Genomic DNA, 20556 nt, shown 5'->3' on the forward strand with positions numbered 1-20556 from the left:
AACTAACGCTGATTTGTTAATCGGCGTTAATGTCCATATTTAACAGACGTACGTGCAACTGGCCCATAGTTTGAAACTTCGTTTTCCTGATGCAATGTTTAGGCCTACACGTGGCACGCATTATTAATTTTTCAGCTAGAACAGCTTTTTGAGACAAAGTACTAAATAAACGTCTACAGTAGTTTCATCAATGCTGTATCGGCAATATGAAAACTCATGCAGTTAATATGTCTTTGAATAAAGGTGTTGATATTTACATAAAGAAATTATTCAATTAAATTTTTTTTATTAAATTAAAATTTCAAAATTATTCGAGCCCTGATAGAATGACTGACTCACTGTACAGTCAGTCGAAAATGTTAATATTGGAATGAGGGGTATTTTGGCAAGCTGAGCAAAAAAATAAGGTCATATGCACCTTTTCGTTATATCTTCAAATGAAAAATGAGTTTTGTGGGTTGTCAAAACTCCCTCTGAAAGGGAAACTATTCAAATTATTCTATCTTTTAGTAAAATAACAATGATCATCCATCCATCTATTATCTTCTATACTATAATAAAGGAAAGAACTGGATTATACAAGTATACAGGTGTAAAGTATAGGAAAATTATGTTTGACGCATCATCACGTCTGAACTACTGGACTGATTAATTTGAAATTGTGCTCATAGATTCTTGCTTAACCGAGGATGGTTATAAACCTTTTTCAAATTCTTCAATATTTGATTACATCAAGTTTTCAATTATTTGTCATGCTTTCAATTGTTGTAAGGAAGCAGCAGAACATTTCTCTTAAAAAAGAAATTAGAAGATAGGTATGATTGGGGATCCTTTTCGAATGATAAAAACAGGTTTTCCGTCGCACCCAAATTTTTTCCGCCATTTTGGAACCGCCATTTTGAATCCAAGTTCTTTTTTTAATTGAAAGGTGGTCATATGATACATGATTCCGATACAGGATTTCCAGAGAAAAGGTATGGTGAAAACCGCACATCGATATCTCAAACCTTTCAAAATTTATTCTCATTCATTTCCATTATTATAGAATAGAAGATGATAGATAGATGGATGATATATCCATCTATATATCATCTTCTATACTACTGTATAATAGAGGAAAGAACTGGCTTAAACACGTATACACGTGTAGAGGATGGGAAAATTATGTTTGACGCATCATCACGTCTGAACTATTGGACTGATTTACTTGAAATGCTGCTTATAAATTCTTAATCAACCGAGGATTCCTATAGGCCTATTTTCAATTCTTATGGTTTTCATTACGTCAAGTTTTAAAATAGACCCTTGCGAAGCACAGACTACCTGCTAGTGTTTAATATGGTTAAGTAAGTAATGTACTGTTGTGAAACTGAAAATTGCATTAATCATTATAATATAATGATGGAATATAGTAATTTAGAAAATAATTAATTAAAAAATAAAAATAAAATTTAGTAAAAATAATTACTTCTAAATATTATTAAGAAGTGATTATTTTCTAAATTACTATAGAAAATTTGCACATTGAGAATTAAATTGGATATCATGTAGAATTGTGTAAACTACGTATATTAACAAGAATTATACATTTACCAAACACTACACACCATTTTCTACATGGAGAATTGAAACTGAAATCATTATATAGTATTGTGTGAAATATCAAGTGCTTTTATTTTTCAAATAATTATACACAACTTTCTACATGGGTTGTATAAGATATTAGTAATATGGGTATCCTTGGAATACAAGTCTTTTAATTAGATCAAGTTTATTTATTTATTTACTTATTAGTTCAAGTGCTAGAGAGGACATCACTGTCGAAACTTTGCCATGGCATCAAATAAATAAGTAATTATATTTTATTTTGATTACTGTATGTGGTTTACCTTTTTATTCAGTTTTTTCCAAAGATTTTATTATGTAATGTATAATTGCTAAACTGACCTGATTCCCGACAGATGGTAGTCTCAACTGATAGTAGTCTCGATTCTTCTTGACAGTATCATGCAACATTTGCTGTACTTTGGCAAGTTTGGAGTTGCCCTGGAATGCCTGCCCCGCAGCTACTGAAGGAACACGAGGAACAGGTAGACATGTCACCATGAAAGCTGTGCCCGTCGCGTGGGCTGCTACCATCCTTTCTCCAACTGAAACTTCTATCTGAAAAGTGAATCAAGTTAGAGACCCAGCACATATGAAGCTTTAGTTGGTGAGCAGCAGGTACAAATCGATCGACTAGAAGTTGACTACCCTACACATTTACAGGCTAATTACACATCAGCGGTTTTCAAACAATAGCTGTGACAGCATTCACATTCATTGTCAGTTGTATCGGAACCTGTATTAGTGGAAATACGACAGAAAGTTAAATTTCGCAGTGGGAGAAAATAATTTCTCAACATTCAGTGAAGCAAATAGAATGTGATAGCATTTTGTAAAATCCCTGACTAATATTGATGATCTCGGATGTAATGTTCATTCTAAGTTTATTCAGAGTATAAAGCATTTTTGTTAGACCGTTTAAGATAACAACACAGGAAAAAATCTGAAGGAGTTGAATACTGGTTCAATATTGTTCAATGAGAAACACTCGTTGCTCTTGGCAAAATGACATGCTAGCATTATCGTACACCAAACAATACTGCAGACCTGTTGTAACCTGTACACATTAAATAACTTTACATTTGTTTTTTATTTGTGATGCTATATTACGGCAGACACACACCGAATATAAAAACCCCACTTTTTACAGACATATTTATTCTGATGTGCACGACATAATGAACACTCTGTACAACAATATTGATAAAATTATCCAAGCTGTGGAATACGTTCTTGTGACTGAATTTTTTGTAATAATGATTTGAATAATTTTTATTATTTTGTTCACTATTGTGAACCTTGTAACTATCCGAGGTACCTGGTGTAACTCGTTTGGTGAGGAGTTCAGCACAAGTGTTACTTGGGTAGGATTTAAGTGCTTATTTTATTGATGCATTTTTTGTGTGTTTTAGATTTAAGATTTTTCAGGAGAAAAGACTCTGATATTAGAATACAAATTTCCGTAGTTGGACTTTAGTGGGAAAATATAATTTAGTAAGTAGTATTATTGCAGCGATATTGTGCTAAGTTATGTGTGCACGACTGTGAGAAGCAGCAAATTGAGGGATATTTGGTAGTTGTGACGGATGAGGGGGCTGGCTCCACGAGGCAAGGACACGGCGGATGTGCGGTAGCCTGTAGATATTTTCACAGAGGAATACTGCACACCTGGCTGCAGACCCGCTTGCCCAATCAAGTGACAACCGACTCACTGCTCCATTAGCAGCAGGGCCTTAGGCAGCACCACCACACTCACGTCGAGAGGGGGAACAGTCGTTGAACAACCGAGATAACGAACAGATCAAAACCCATATTGCAAACAGTTAAGTTAGTTTTCCGGTATTATCAGATACATGAGTGACCTGTGTTTTGGGATTACCAGTGGGAGTGATAGCAGTGGGTGAGTGCCAAAATGTCTAGCTCATTATAAAACCTTTTCACTCGACCGAGACCATAATTAGAGATGATCTTGTTGTAGTAAAATTTATAGTTAGCAGAATCTTATCGGCAGGTAGTTTTTGTAGGAATAATTTTTAGATAAAATGTTCTGCATATTTCGTTCTTTAAATTGGCATAACAAATGAGAAATTCTTAAGGTAATAATGTTGTTGTCTATTCAGTTCCCATGACTCCTTTAAAGTAGTTAGATATCTTCTACCCCCATCTGGGGCAGGTTACACAAGTGTTTCCCATGGTAGCGCACCACTTGCACTAAGGGTATGTGCAGACAGAGTGCGGTAAGGCGTTCCTAGTTCCAGCGGTCTTAAAATGTCCTTCTAATAGCGCTCCTACCGCTGACCGCTCTCTGTCTATGCGTACCCTATGTTGGATGGTGAGTGTTCTATTCCAAACGTGACTACAGCGAAAAATTAATACCCCCAATTAACAATGTTTAACCCTGAAACGGGCAATGGCACATCTGAATAATAGTTAGGACCCTATAGAAAATAAATGTTCAAATTTGGTACAGAAGTTTAGCTAAGGTCCAGGAATATTGTCTTGAGAGAGCTTTAGAATAAAGAACACAAGACAAGAATAGGCAGCCCAAAATAGGTCGTTTTACTGCGTTTTCCTAGCATTCCCCGACGTATTTTCTGCGATTTCTCATATTATTCAAGAACTACTTGAGATAGACTGTTTAAATTTGGTACAGAAGTTCAACTAGGGTCTAAAAATTTAGTGTTAGAAGGAGTTCAAAATTTTTCTTGCGTGCTAAGAACTAAGAGGGATTCGCTTGATACCAAAGTTTTCTTGGACTAACTGATAGGAAAATTAGAGTAACGTACAGAGGCTCAGCTAGGGTATAAAAAGTATTTTGTAGAGAGAGCTTCAAAAGTTCGCTAGCGATAAGACGAAAATCGGTGTTTTCCAGCGTTTTTCTGCATTGTCTGAGTCAACTGGTAAGAGCCTGAAAGTCTGTATTTGACGGGAGGAAGCAAGCTCAAATGAAGAATGCAGGCGAGCGAAGCTAGTCTGCAGTTCCCAATTCTGGGGGTCCATGAGGCGGACCCACTCCCCCCCCCCTACATGGATAAGGCGAGCGAAGCGAACCTGCCGGCTAGTAATTGTATATACGCTTTTATTCTGAAAATAGAATAATTGAATTTACTTTCAATCCGAATATGGCATTCATTCCACTGAGCCGCAACTTGCTGACCAACTGTTTGTTAATTTCGAACTCCATGAAAGGCAATCCATCGGAGATTTCCTTGGCATTGGACTCCCCTCGACCTGCGCCCTTCGGTCTCACTTCGAACGCCTGAATGAAGCAGCCACGACCGGCGATCGGCAGCCCTTCTGGTGGCTCAATCGAGGCCAATAGAATGTCCGGCACCATTTTCTTCCTAACAATAAAAACAGTAGATTAGCCTCTTGTAGATTTCCTAAAATTTAATAAAAGGTAACTGAAAATTACACTAAAAACTGAGATAAATGAGTGAGTGAGTGAATGAGTCAGTGCCATTTCGCTTTTATATTTATAGGTAATAAAATAAATGAAAGATTTATTTCCTAAAAACTGATACAATACAAATTCATTGAAAATTATACTAATAAATAAATGAATTTCTTCCAGTAAAAACAATTTATAAAAAAGTGCATTATAGACTGGGAATAAGCTGATCACTTTGAGTGTCATCATTGTACAAAAAAGTTCTTACTGACTTTCGTAGTCCTTTACTACTCCACATGCTATAATATAAATGTGTAACGCATTTCAAGAAAAACATTTTTAGAACTTTAAAAATGAAGAGATTTTGAATTGGCATAGTTTCCGTTGAAAATATAACGGAAAAGAACTATCTCTTGATTTCTTGTGCAATATTTATCTAATTAGGCGATTTTGTGTTTTAAGCAATCTGTTCATAATATAATAATAATAATAATATAATAATAATATAATAATAAATTTGACTTTATTTCTGCGTGAAAAAAATACAAAACATGTGAAAATTAAGAGTTATAGAAAACTAAGCACTTAGTATTATCATTCTGCTCCACTATAGAAATACAATGAGGAAAAAAAACAAAAAAAAAGAAGCAAAAAGAAAAAAAAACAATACAGCTAATGGCTTACTCTACTAGAGCTACACTGCGAACGAAAATACATCAAAAAGACTACTCTACTAGAGATACAATAAAATAACAGTGGACAGCAACTCAAGATAGAGATTCACAAGTTACAAAGATTATAATACATATACAACATGCAGTAATAAGGCATTACTGTATGCAAATGACCTTAAGAGAGAGGTCACGTCCGCATACAGGAGCACCGGACAAAACAAGCGTTGAATTAAACTGTTAGTTCTATGAAAAATATAAACTAAATACATATACATATATATATGTATATATATATATATATATATATATATATATATATATTATATATATATATATCTACCTACACATATATATGTCTCCATAGTAATAGTTTAGATAGATTTACATGGAAATCATTAGATATAATTATCGTATGAGCGTGATATTATGTACATCATTATTGTAATAGTCCATGTGTATATTATATAATTTTGTTCTGCAAGAGGACAGTGTTCCGTACATACAATGTGCATGAAAGTTAGATACATTAGGCAGTGACAGAGTACATGGCTTCCAATCCTTCTGTGCTAATTGAAAGAAGCCATTTTTTCAGATGCAATTTCATTTTTATTATTTTATTGTGGCAGTTGAAAAGGGTTTTCATTGAGGAAGGTAACTGATTGAAAAATTTTGGTGCTAGAAAAAGAAAGGTTTTTTTAAATAAAGTGCTGTTTGGCCTGACACCCCGGACAAACAACCCATCAGCCTGCCTCGTACGATAAGGGCCAGTAACTGAATCACAATAGTCAATAGTTACGCCATCATTCCCGCTCACTAAATAGAAAATTGACAAGACTTTATGCACATACAGATGTGGGGAGGATACCAAGTCTACAGAAAAAGGGGAATGTATGATCGTGGCGACCCACTCCTGCTACAATCCTTAAGAGTGATTTTTGGAGTTTGATTATAGGACTCATAATTGAATAGTAGGTGCCACCTCATAATTATGTAGTTGAATCTTTTGATGTCCCAATCCAGTAAATCAATCCACATTGTATTTATGAATTGAAGCAGCGTTTTCATTAACAATTGATCACAAACATTTCTAAGGAAATAGAACTTACGAATTGATCTTCTAATACTTCCATATAGAGTTTGAATATCACTTTTTGCTGCTATTCGTTATTTTTAATAGCAAAAAGTGATTTAATAATAAGCAGTTCGTGATGGAAAACAACATTGAAGGATTTGAATATGTTTTTTCCAGGACATTTTTTCATTATAGATTATTCCTAAATATTTGAAGTCGTCTACCTTTTCAATCTCTTCAAGATCGCAATTTTCAATTTTACATTTCTGAGAATGCTATAAAACTGGAGCGGAAAAATCAAAAGCCCCAAAGTCGAAATTCATGAAATTTGTTTTAGTTGTATTAACATTTTCTCATAATCACACCATTCTACGACTAAATACATAGGCCTATAAATGGAAGTAAAAAATGTTACCGTATGGATTTTAGGATGTAAAATTGAAAAATGTAAAATGTTGACATTTTTTCAGTCACAAGAAAAAGCTCATTAAGGTGTCTCTACTATAACAAGCAATGTACTGGAGATTTTCAAGTTTTTTTGGCAGATTGGTTATTTGGTAAGTGATAAGTTGAGGTGTGTGACGTGTAAGGGCTAGTTGCACGTCGGTTAACGTTTAAACACGATTAAATACTATACTTTAACCGAGATTAGCGCTAACCGACGCACTTTGGTTGCACAAAGCAGAAATTTCAAGCGATACGATTAAAGTAACCGGTGTAATAGCTATTTATGTATTAAGAGCGTAATGCGCGACTTTATCGCTCGCGCAAAACAGTTATCACGCGACGCGAAGCGGAGCGTGATAATTTTGCAAGAGCGATAAAGAAGCATTACGCGCGAATTACATACAATTTTTTTTCTACAACTGCCCAAATCTGTTAAATTACTTATATCGGCGGAGTTACAATTACCGACTTTTTAGGTTAAGATCTGACCTTTTGGCGAGCTGCTTACGATCAGCTGATCAGCGAGCGTAAAGAAACTCTTCTGCGCATGCGCGAATGATTACCGAGCGTAAAGAAAATCTACTGAGCATGCGCGGATGGTTAGCGAGCGAAAAAGTAGATTCTCTTCAGAAATAAGCTGTTTTACGAGGAGAATTGAGTATGTAAATTCTTTTTTTACGCGCAGTTGTAGAAAAATTGTTTTCATTCTGATTAGTTGGTACCATTTTAACCGCGAGTAGCTGAAACGAAGAAAATTTGGTTGCACAAAGGTAAAAATTAAAAAATAACGCCGGTTAAACTGATAGACGTAAAATATTTTCAACAGGCCTTTCACGGGGAATTAAATGCAACTAGCGTCGGTTAGGTACCTACTGATAGTTGTCTTCTGACAGATGTAGTTTTTTGAAAAAAAACTACAAAATTCAAAGTATGAGCTAAATATATTAATGAATTTCATCCGTTAATGAAATAGAGAAGGGTTTTTAGCTGATATTATCATTCAAGATTAGATTCTCATTATTGAGGTTAGTTTTCGATGTGTAAAGTGAATGTAGTGTTAACAGTGCACTTGACACAGGTGACAGACAGAGCATTTTCATTGCGCATGCCTCTGTAATGAATGGTCACCGCTTCAATATCATAACCTCAATTTTGTGCCATTTGTTCAGAATAATAACATCTGTCCGTTAAATTACAGTGTTGCTGGTTTGTGAAACCGTTGAAATCTTGGTTAGTTAACCGGAAAACTTGAACGGGATTAAAAACTAACCTATCTTTGTTGAACTGGCCCTCAGTGTTGAATGTAAGGTGTGATTGCAACAATGAATTTGATCAAAAATGTAGTTTTTCTATGTTACTTCTTCCTTTCTCAATTGATAAATTCACCTTACTGTATGAAGTGTAGGAATATAGGGATGCTACTATTTTTGTCAATTAAATTGCACGAAACATGGAAAGACTAATAGTCACAATGAAACTTACTTGCAATTAATGCATTTACTCAATTCCATGTGAAATGAAACACTTTTATGGTTGAACGCTACATGACAGATAGAGCATGGAAGAAAAGCATCGCTATCAACATTTTCTGACAAATTTCTCTGTCTAGTTGATCGATTAGCCGCAGCAGCTGAGCCCTGGAAAATAAGCATCAAAATAACAGTAATCACTAAAATAAATAAATACAATCACATAAGAGATATCGCTCATGCAATATTATAACAACTCAAATATTGTGATTTAGAGGCATTCACTTTTTTATTTCTAGGGAATGTTTAGCATCAAATTCAATTCAGAAAATTCATTCAATTGAGAACAACTAAAGAAAAAAAATGGATATTAATGTCGGGGTGGATACTGTGTTAGATAGACTTGCTTTGTCGATGGATCCTAGTAAAGTGTGGTATGCAACGAATCGATTGTCTCTCTATGAAGAAAAGACCAAGAATATACTTTTCACACTTAGGAATAACTTGGATATTGAATACGAAGAATACCTGAAGGCTGTCAAACTATTAGGAATAATGCTAGACAGTAAGCTCACCTGGATTTGTCACGTATGCAAGAAACTAGCTAGAGTAATTTATTTGCTAAGAAAACTAAAAAGCTGTATTAGTACAGAAATATTGATTCTTCCATAATATAGATTACTTCACTCGCACCTTAGTTACGGTCAACGACTATGAGATAACAGTAGTGAAACGAAAAAAGTATTTATCTGGAAAAAAGGCAATGCACTGTATTGTTGGACATAACAGTACTGATTCCTGTAGAAATAGCTTCTCTGAATGAAATATTATGATTCTACTATCAATGTACGTATTTTGTAATTTGAAGAATAATAATATTGTATACGTGAAGAATAACATGAATAGTTTTCAAAGACAGCGTCAACAACATGAATATCTGACCAGACATGGAGAAAACCTAGACAAAACAAATATTTTGCTAAGTAAAACATTAAAAAGTCACAAGTAGCAGCAACACCTACTATTTAATAAATGGCCGCTCACAGTAGTGAGTCTACCGAATAAAAATTTCATTCCAATAGTATCCGCTTGATTGAAAATAATCATAATGATAATCATAATCATAATGAATTTTATAACATTTATGTACATTTTCTTCTTTTTTATTCAATTTTGAAGCAATTTTTAATAACTACTATGATTTTATGAAAATTATTGTAATAACTACTATGGTTTTATTATAATTGTATGTATTTAAGTACCAGTAGGTAATACATATTATTTGGTGACTGATCATGTATGATTTTTCAAATTAATTATTATAGAAAATCTAATAACTGGATCTCTTTTGAGTCCTCACATATTATAAAAAAGACAAAGCCTATTGTAATATTAATGGCCAATAAATGATTCTATTCTGTAACACCTATTTGCGAGTGCTCGCGAATGCACAGTGCAGCATAGCACAAGGTACGAGCATAGTGCAACACCCATTTGCGAGTGCTTACGAATGAATGAATACTTGCATCATGTTCAGAATCAGCTGTCTTTTCGGCAGCAGCTTGAACGGGTGGCTGGGACTGAGCAGGTTTTTTGTGCCAGGTGAGCAAAGGTGGCTGTTCCAGTGGATCAGCAAAAACCACGCTGTTAGGACCCCCACCACCCTCTCCTCTCACCTGGATAACAGCTGCTGTTCCACTCACACTCAGCACACATACATCATCACTGAAATTATTAATAAATAGCAATTAGTCCTTTTCCTTGTTTAATAGAAAAACATATTTTTTATGAATAATTTTTCAGATTAATAAATGCATAGGCTATCACATTTGATCAATTTTGTAGGCTTATTAACCAGACTATAACCATCTATTATTGTTAAACTCAATCGGTTTATTACCAGATAAGAATACCATGTCTCTGTGAGAATTATAATATCAAACTTCAGTTTAAAGTTGTTCAGTACCACCACAAAATCATCAACATTTCTAAAGATATTTCGAATGTTCATTCTAAGAAGATTTAAGCAATTAATTAAATTCGAATCATCCCCATCCATATGCAAATCATAGTTCAAGTAATCATCAATTTCTTCCGTTGCCAACACATTGTTTCCTAAACTCTCACATAGATCGTTGAAATCGTTCATATAAAAGAGAAAACTCAACCGGGTACATAGATTTCACTGTTCATTTTTTCGTTGTGACATCTGTACTGGACATTTGTTGCAATTCCTTCATAGTAATTATCCTTATTGCTCTGGAGTTTTCTTCCTTTCATAAGTAGATTTTCCCGTCTCTTGTCCATGCGAATTCGTATCCATTCTTCCCTATAAATTGTTTGCCTCATATAAGTTTCTTGTTGTGTGGAGATAAATTTTCGTTAATAAACACTGGCCTATCTGCAAGATTCTTATTTATAATGATAGATCGGATATTAGCTTTTGGATCATTTTTTGATCTCTGGAAATTCAGTATATAAAACCTTAGTATAATAGCCAGTATAATATTATTATTTAGCCAGTATTATTCAGTATAATAGCCTTTTTAGTCAGAACTGGACACGGAAATTAACAAATTGAGACATATAGTCGGCCATGTATTTCCATTTTATTTTGACGATATTCAACTCTGTATTTTACTCGTATCGTGCGTTGAATGAATAGATGCATATATAATGGAAGTAATGAACGGATAGGACGACAGTGCGATGAAATAATTTCACGACGGTTGTATTTAATCATCGTACAGTTAATGAGGAGTTATTAAAAATGACAACCAATAATTGAATCAATAACCCTAAGTGATTTAAGGAAATTAACATGCAGCTAAAGAGTGCCAACCATTCGACTAGTCTGACAAAGGTTTTTATCATAATTGCGGTTCTCTGTCCCCTTCTCGACTATTATTGTGATGCAATCATTATAATACTATTATTGTGGCAATTATTATATAGGGTAGAGTCAAGATAAATGGACAGAGAATTGAATTCTCATCAGCTGTTCGTAGCTTTATGTAGACGTCATCATATAACAATGATCAGCTGATTAGTAACCTATCTATCTATGTTGGGGTGAACTTTCTTGACGTTGTCTGAACTGATTGATTGATTCTTTATCACCAAATTATTACTTTATCTAACTCACCAAATGGTAGTGCTTTCAGTGTAATTGAGCACAACATTACATCCGAGGGCTCGGCAATGTGTGCGCACCTCTTTTCTGATTTCAGTCCACCAGCTGTCACGGCAAACAGGCTCCTCCATATTATTCATGCGTTCTATCAGCTTAACTGACCTGGCACCGACCATCCCTCCTGCGAAAACCACATATTCGACATACATAAATCAATGTATAAAAGAACTGTAGTCGTTTAATAAGGAACTAAGCAAAATATGTTGAGAAAATGATTTTCAAATTCAAAGGGAGATGATTTGATTTGAGTGAATTAAATGTGGTACCTTGTAGAAGATTCATTTTTCATTGTGATATTGACTAAATTAAACAGTAGAAATGAATATCTGGTCTACAATAAATCGTCCAGATTTAGAAAATTACGGTTTTTGTGTACGGTACTGAATCCTTTTGACCCTGATTTTTTTCAATTTGGTAACATTCTTAGAATGTGTAAAAGATATTGAAAACAAAACCACTTATGTACGTTTTCACTTTTATGCTCGTTTGAGCGAGTAACCAATACTTTGATAAGTAATGATAGACACAAATACACTATTTCACGAGTTATAAACGTTGGAAATAAGACACAACTTTCCGTAACTTACTGATTCTATCCGTAGCCCGCTATTGGACCAAATGTGAAAGATAGCACTATGAGAATTACGGAGGACCGAGTTTATTAACTATTGAGCAATGACTGTAAATCATAGGAATGAAACTTACGGAAAGTTGAGGTGAGATCGTCACAAAATAGCTATGGTAGCGAGATGACACGAACGATGTGTTGACATGAAGACGTCCGAGCGGGAACTGGCTCCTCACACAAAACCAAGGTCAAGAAAAAGGAAAGGAGAGGGGATGACTTGCGTTTCATAATTGAAGTAGTTTACACAATTACCAGTAGATGGCATGTAATCCTTAACAGAATGTTTCATTTCAAATGTTCAATCATCAATTTCAATTTTACAGAAGCCAGAGGATGTATATGATTGAATCTTTATACTGAATGGCTCAAGCTATTCGAATTTTATATGAAACTACGTTCACATTTTGTTGACTAATGAAACTTCGTTCACATTTTGTTGACTAATGAAACTTCGTTCACATTTTGTTGACTAATGAAACTTCGTTCACATTTTGTTGACTAATGAAACTTCGTTCACATTTTGTTGACTAATGAAACTTCGTTCACATTTTGTTGACTAATGAAACTTCGTTCACATTTTGTTGACTAATGAAACTTCGTTCACATTTTGTTGACTAATGAAACTTCGTTCACATTTTGTTGACTAATAAAACTTCGTTCACATTTTGTTGACTAAACACCCTGCTTTCCAATAAATTGCTGCTCTGCTAGGCAGAATGAAAACACCATAATATGGTTTTATGGTATTTTTCAATCATTGGAAGACTGCAATGTGAACAGTACTCGAAAAGCTATTACTTAGGTACATTACAAAAGGGAACTATAGTCGTCAATCGCGCGAAAATAGTCTAATTGAAATTGGAGCAGATGAGAACCCCCCTCCTAACCCATAGCCGTTGCCAATTCGTCGGGTGCATTACAACAATATCAATCAATTCTCATTTCTAATCAGCTGTGGACAACGTTGATCAAATCTTATTTGGCAATGTTGCACTATCTGTTCCAATTTCCATCGGAATATTTTCGTGCGGTTGACTATAGTATCACTTGAAAATTGAGAAAATAGTCTCCTGTCTAAAAGAACATTAAAATATGTACTAGTTCTTTACGTAACTTTAATTTCAAGTAGCCCTATTGAAATAAATGAAAAACTATTACCCGCATCGTTTATTAATACAATTTTCTAGTTTTCAGAGTTTTAAATGACAAAAATATGATAATAGTAGATATTATATATTGCCTGGTTACACTGGATTGATGCTTATTATAATAAAAAAGGAGGCCAAAAATGCTTTGAATTAATAATTATTCTTTTATTACGCTTTATCTATTACATGGTTTACCACCATGGTTGAATGCGGAGTTTCATCAATTCTTAATTAAAGTCAAATTTAAGTCAATGCTCTTGAACTCAAGTTTTTCTGATTTAATATTTAATAGCCTACGCATGCTTATTCAAATTACTTAAGTATTGAAGGAAATACATTTATTCATTTTATGCTTACCAATATGTATGATGAAACCAGGTGGGTACTTGGACATTGTGAAGAACGGATACTCCAACATTTCTAGATGTTCTTTCAAAATGGTCGCCCTGGGAAATGCTTGATGAAATCCCCTATTACCACCATATAATGATGATTTATCACTACCAGTCAGGCTATTTCCTGCAATCATACTCTTTATTTACAACCATTTCAAGGATTCTGATATTTAATACAAGTGCAACACTCTCTTCACAATGGTTCATATTTATTTTTGTAGTTTAATAACACACAGTGTGTAATAACTTACTGACAAGTCATCAATTTTGAAACAAATATAAAATTAGTTTTAAACAAAAATCGAAGTAAGAAGTTCACTTTTGATACGGTATTGAAATATTAGAAATTGTTTGCAATAGTTATCTTGAAACTGAGTATTTATTATTTACTTGAAATATGATTCACAAAAAACTTCCCTGTTGAGAAATACTGTACTTCCAAATCTGCTACACGTTTTGGAAGGGTGACCACTTTTGAGAATCTGATTAATATCATGTGATTATCGCTTCCCAGTGGTTTGGAACCTTCCTAAAGTTCTAGGTGTATTCATAATCTCTCATCACCATCATCACCCTCGCACGGTCTTTACTTATGTGAGCACCATCATCAGCTAAACTAAATCTAGTTTTTTTAGAGACAATAATTTTGTAAAATGTCATGGGTAACAAAGAAATGTTACGAAAACAACTTCAATTTCTCGAAAAAGTAATGAAAACCAAATTTGAACTCTCATAAACACTATTCTAGAAGAATAACTAAACTTTAGATACACAACAAAGCAAGTTTCTTATCAAATTCGATAGAAATAGCGTTGATGAATATAGAAGCAATTATATATTTTTCGGTAGTAGAAAACTTCCAAAGATTGGAAACGGTCAAATTGATCTACTCCTAGAAGGAATATAGAAGAGTTATAAATTGTTAGATATGATAAAACCACATACAAGGCAAGAAGATTAGATGCCAGCAATTTACAACACATAAAATAAGAACATACATACTGCCTCACAAAAATAAAAACACATAATCACAACAATCCTGAACCCGTTCAAGATGGAGGTCAAAAATATATTAGCATCCATGCAGAAGGAGAAGGAACAGCTGATTGAAGAGACAGAGAAAGGAGGTATTTCTTTGTTAACTTGATTTTACAGTGAATCACTCACTATCTATAAGCCTGATGGTCATGAATTTTATGGCTTGAAATGTAGTCTTTTATTAAAACTTTTCTGAAACATGTGTCAATTTTCTAGTGTCAGGAAACTGTGAACTGAAAATTACTGATAACCTCAAAAAACTGAGGTACTAAGAACCTAACCGATCATGATTGAGGCGTCCTAATTTCACAATAATAAAGTGATTTTGAGTAGGAGACATGATTTTGAGCGAGACAGAAATGGAAAATATAGACAGACGAGCACATTTAGTGAGAGCGAGATAGGAAAATGAGGGTTGCAAGTTACAACACATCAAGTAGAAAGTGAGCCCGTCACTTTATTAGAGAACTCTGCACCAATAAACATTATTGACCAATAATCAAACTGAAATTACCGTATATTAGTATATTGTACCGGTATATTTTTGCTAGCACTTGGTGATTTTCATATGGTTAGCCTTGCTTTTATCTGAGCACTGGTTTTCATTGCAGGTAAACTGATTCTTCAGCTGTTAACAATGCACAATTTATAATTGTAAAACTAATAATAATTAATAGTTTCTATAACAAATAATTATATGTATTATTGTAATTGTAATAATATTTTTTATCATCATGACTGGTTACAATTTTCTAGAAATAAATAAATGCGATTTGTTTGAATTAAAGCTCATACAATGTTACAATAAATTACAAAAAAGTTATCAATAATAATTCGTTTAATGAATAATACAAATAATAATCTAATATTTTATATCCTTCCTACTTTGAAAATTAAAATTAAGAACATAAAATTACTTGAAAAAGTCACTTCAAGTTGGATTAAAACCCCTCAAAGTAGGTTAGTTTTTACTTAATCAGGGTACCTACGTTCACAATTATACAGAGTGATCCAATTACTAGGCAAACCAGAAGTGATCATAATTCTAAAAAATTAAAGATAACCGGAATAATATCTTCTCCAAAAAATGTATTATTGCAATTTACGTAAAATACACTTATTTCTCAGTGCAAACTAGAAATAGCCTCTTTTTGATACAGAAATCTTTCAACATGTTTTTGCATCTCAGCTGCTACCTCGTTGATGGTTTTATATTACATGCTTGGTTTCCATCTTTGATGCTGAGCTTCAGTCGGTCAATTGTGTTGGGCTACATTTCTAGATGTTTTCCAGATGTTCCCAACGGAAAAAGTCGAGGGACCTACAAATCTGAGCATCTAGGAGAGCACAGTACCCGTGAAATAATGATAGTGTTCAACAATAATCTGCTGCAACATCATAATTGGGCTATTAGCCGTGTGCGCTGTCGTACCATCATATAGGAGTGCAGCCTGTAGTCTCGTTCATCAATTTCTTTTTTCTAACTACTGTATGATCTAGTTCAGCAGTTATAATTCATGTGAAAAAAATTGTGCCTACAATTATTTTGTGTGTCACATCAAACTCCGCATTTCTCCAAATTTAAAGGGTTCTTACTCCAAAATACTGTTCTGGCTACTATATAGGAATACATTTAGATGAAAATATGTATCATCATAATACAAAACATAGTATTAACCATTAGAACACTATATGTGTTCGATCAGAATTAGTAATGTGAAACTATTGACAGTAACAACGTATTTTTTCTCTATTGGGTTCTTGAACCTCTAAAGCTCTTGGAACTTTGTATAGGAGGGACCTTCTAGCATAATATTACATGCTATGCATCTTACAAAATGTTTTCTGACCTGGGTGGACCCTTACATTGCCACCTCCGGTAAACCACATTTCCCACCGCAATATATTTTAGATATGGTTGCGTAGTAAATGGATCACCAGGTATAATTAATTCATTCATAAGAACTGAATTGTTTATATCTATTTCAAAAGGGTGATATAACACTAGAGGGTCACTAGATCATGTATTCAGTAATGGATTGCAGGAAATATACATAAAATAATATTTAATAATAGTTTTTAAATAATTAATTGAAAAATATTCTAATATACTGTACTATCGAATACCTTGAATACTTCTGCAAATGTAATTCACCACATAAAGAATTGTTATAAGGAAAATGAATGTTACAATTAAAAATACTTATCCAAGAGGGAATCTACCTAGGGACCTGGCATCTACTGGTTTTGGAGTCTCTGATCGCCTACTATTTCAGTGACCCAATTACAGGACTCAAGAGGACACTAATAAGCGATTATACAATTATATATTACATAATTGTATGACATATTACAGTGTATATGACATATGAAAATTATGGCATACAATAATGTGAAGTTAACACTAATATTGTATAGCTATAATAATTATAGCTATACAATATTAGTGTTAACTTCACATTATTATATATAAACTATATTATACTAATTTTAGTATGCCATAAATCAGCGAATATATCATAAGCAGAATAGTATAATAATTATACTATTATATAATACTAATTTTAGTATGTCATAAATCAGCGAATATATCATAAGCAGAATAGTATAATTATTAATTATGATATATTCGCTGATTTATGGCATACTAAAATTAGTATAATATAGCGAATATATCATAAGCAGAATAGTATAATAATTATACTATTCTGCTTATGATATATTCGCTGATTTATGGCATACTAAAATTAGTATAATATAGTTTATTCTAACATAGTATATGCTTGACTTTTCAATGCAAGAATTTTATTTCATTTTTTTAGCGTACTGATTGAAATTTCGTTTTTTCATATGTATGTTCATTAGGAATCATATTTATTAGCTAGATAATGTCTAATGCTGATGGAATAAATATCTAATTACTGTAATTATTTAGATTCAACAGATAAGATATAATTAGTGACAGGTTCAATAATCAGTTGAGGAAGAGTCCTCTAATAATACGTAATCAGGCGAATATATAGGAGCACAACACAACAACAACAAACAGCCTGGTCTGTGCACCCAAAATTCCTTTATTATTATTATTATTATCAAATCAAAAGATGAAAAACATACATGTTCCAACACATAACAATGGAAACCTAATACAATAATGATTCACATAGAACACAATGAATTGAATGCAGTCATTGTGATGGCTTTCTTGTTTGTTTTGTTGAGGAAAACACAAACTAATCAGAGTTAAAATGATACTTCAAAGTTAATTTTCAGATAAATTTCAACATTATTTATTATTGTTCATTAGTAAATAAGATATACTTGACTAATACTTTAGAATTATACTATACTTCTTGAATAATACAGTAGAACCTCGCTAATCCGTCACCTACGGGACCGGCAGCATAGTCGGAACAGCAAAAAGGTAGGGTTATCAGAGGAACGCGTTTATTGACATGAAAATCTAGTAAAACTGTATTTTGAACATGAAATATTGTAATAAAAATCATAATCAACGCCTAATACTGTAGTACATTATAAATGGACTTTATTGTGATAATTTGCATATTACAACAAAACAGTACAATCAGTAGGCTATTGCGCAATTATGATAATATACCAAGTCATTAACCATAAAAACTTTAACGTTTAAAATCACAGCTTTCTCAATATTTTACTCAGACAAAAAAAATTGCCTACCAGTAGACAGCTAAATAAATAACAGTGAACGTTATTTACAACACATAAATAGTAGAAAGCTATTAAAATCACTTCGCTTATATGGGCTACTTGATTCAAATAAAACATTTTAGTGCCCTTTTATTAAAAACTCTATAATATATTATAACGAATAGTTTCGATCACTTGAAAATGACCTATGGTCATAACTAGTCGTTATAATATATTTTAAAGTTTTTAATAAAAGGGTACTAAAAGTTTTTATATTATTGTTTTTATTTTTATTAGAAGGCTATTGTATCGTCGGTACGGTCGGACCAAGCGAGGAGTCAGACCATCCGTGGTCGGATTAGCGAGTTTCTACTGTCTTACAATATAGAATTTTGAAATGAATTAAAATAAACTGTCAAAATTTCACCAATTTCATGTGCTAATAATAGGTTCGTGTTGAAAAATCATACACCCTTTTCAGAATGTCAAAATGAAGAACACAACTTAAAATGTGTTAATTTGGTTTTCGGCAAAAGTTTGGAATTTCCTCATCTTATATTGTCAATGAATGTATTTGATAATATTGTCATAAGCTTGGCAGTTTTGCATCTTGACTTGTGTTGATTTCCAATGAATTATGCACGGGCAGGCATGGCCACTATGGAAGTGTTCTTATAATTACCAAATATTCGGTAAAAAATAAACCAGAGCCGCAAGGTCTGAACTTGAAATGTTTTCAGAAAAAATGTTATGAACCACGAAAAGACAGAAAATTAGGGATTAAATATTACAATATCAGTTTAAACCACCTTCAAAATGTAATCCCACATAAAAATCATAGATTATGTACCTCAACAGGTATAAATTACAACCAACTCGATTCTTGAAAAATAATAATATTATGGGGTTAGAAAAAGATGATGTCTGCTAAATCAGCAGACTCAAATCTAAATATACTATTCAAGAACGAAAACGTCTGTTCTAGACGTCAGAGAAATTTAGTTCGTCTCATTCAAAACGGATCACGAAGAAAAAATAGCATTGTATTGATAAGCCTTGAAAGTATGGCAAATTAAACAACATAAGCATTTCGTTTGTCTGTGCTTCAAATGGTTATTTTTTTCTGCCAAGCATCCTGGCAATTAAAAATAAATATGTGAACACTCGACATATAATACTATTTTTCAGCGAGCAGGGCGGGATTCATTGGAAAGCACCACTTGGATTGGATTCATTCTAAGTAAGCAAGAATTTTGAGTGCACCATGGAAAGAGATTAGTGCGCGACATCTACGAGCAACAGCAACTAGCAACAAGTGGAAATATGTCTAACATGATAGATACAAGTATTCACGACATGATACGCCAGGTTTAGATGAGATCAATCATTAAATTTAAACGAAACATCATTATTAAAATATCAATCACAAACCATCCATCATATGACAGCTACTCACTCTTCTTGAAGATGCCTAGTTTTGTGCGAGACCATTCAACAACAATAAACAGAATCAGTTTAAAACCATCACTTAGAAAGGGGTTCAGTGTCCACAGTATCGTGAGACATACAATTATAATTATCAATTTTATAACTTCAAAAATAACATTAATAATTACTTTATGATTGATTGCAAGCGAAATAGTTACACACTAACAGGCAGCGATCAGTATATATTCAGTATAAATATTTCCAATAGATAGATATTCATCTACAGAAGAAAACAATTGAAAAAAAAGGTTGATGTGGTATATTTACACACTAATATTTTTTATATGAGTTCAAAGTGACCCAAAACCTGTATAGATATTTGTATTAATATAATAAAGA

General features: G+C 33.1%; 1 protein-coding gene across 6 annotated transcripts in view; it reads right to left on the reverse strand.

The window, feature by feature from the left end:
* LOC111047535 (C2 domain-containing protein 5) overlaps positions 1-20556 on the reverse strand; it is a 122127-nt gene that overhangs the window by 85333 nt on the left and 16238 nt on the right. For 4 of the 6 annotated variants that reach the window (XM_039441558.1, XM_039441560.1, XM_039441561.1 and 1 more), the window contains 7 exons: positions 20186-20200; positions 13985-14146; positions 11804-11972; positions 10185-10383; positions 8672-8826; positions 4715-4949; positions 1948-2163 (listed from right to left, as the gene is read on the reverse strand). In XM_039441558.1, coding sequence (XP_039297492.1) covers positions 1948-2163; positions 4715-4949; positions 8672-8826; positions 10185-10383; positions 11804-11972; positions 13985-14146; positions 20186-20200 — 1151 coding nt within the window. The remainder of the gene's footprint in view (positions 1-1947; positions 2164-4714; positions 4950-8671; positions 8827-10184; positions 10384-11803; positions 11973-13984; positions 14147-20185; positions 20201-20556) is intronic. The other 2 variants (XM_039441562.1, XM_039441559.1) reach the window with 1 other exon arrangement.

The sequence above is a fragment of the Nilaparvata lugens genome, chromosome X, assembly GCF_014356525.2.
Source record: "Nilaparvata lugens isolate BPH chromosome X, ASM1435652v1, whole genome shotgun sequence".
In the NCBI taxonomy this organism is placed as follows: Eukaryota; Metazoa; Arthropoda; class Insecta; order Hemiptera; family Delphacidae; genus Nilaparvata; species Nilaparvata lugens.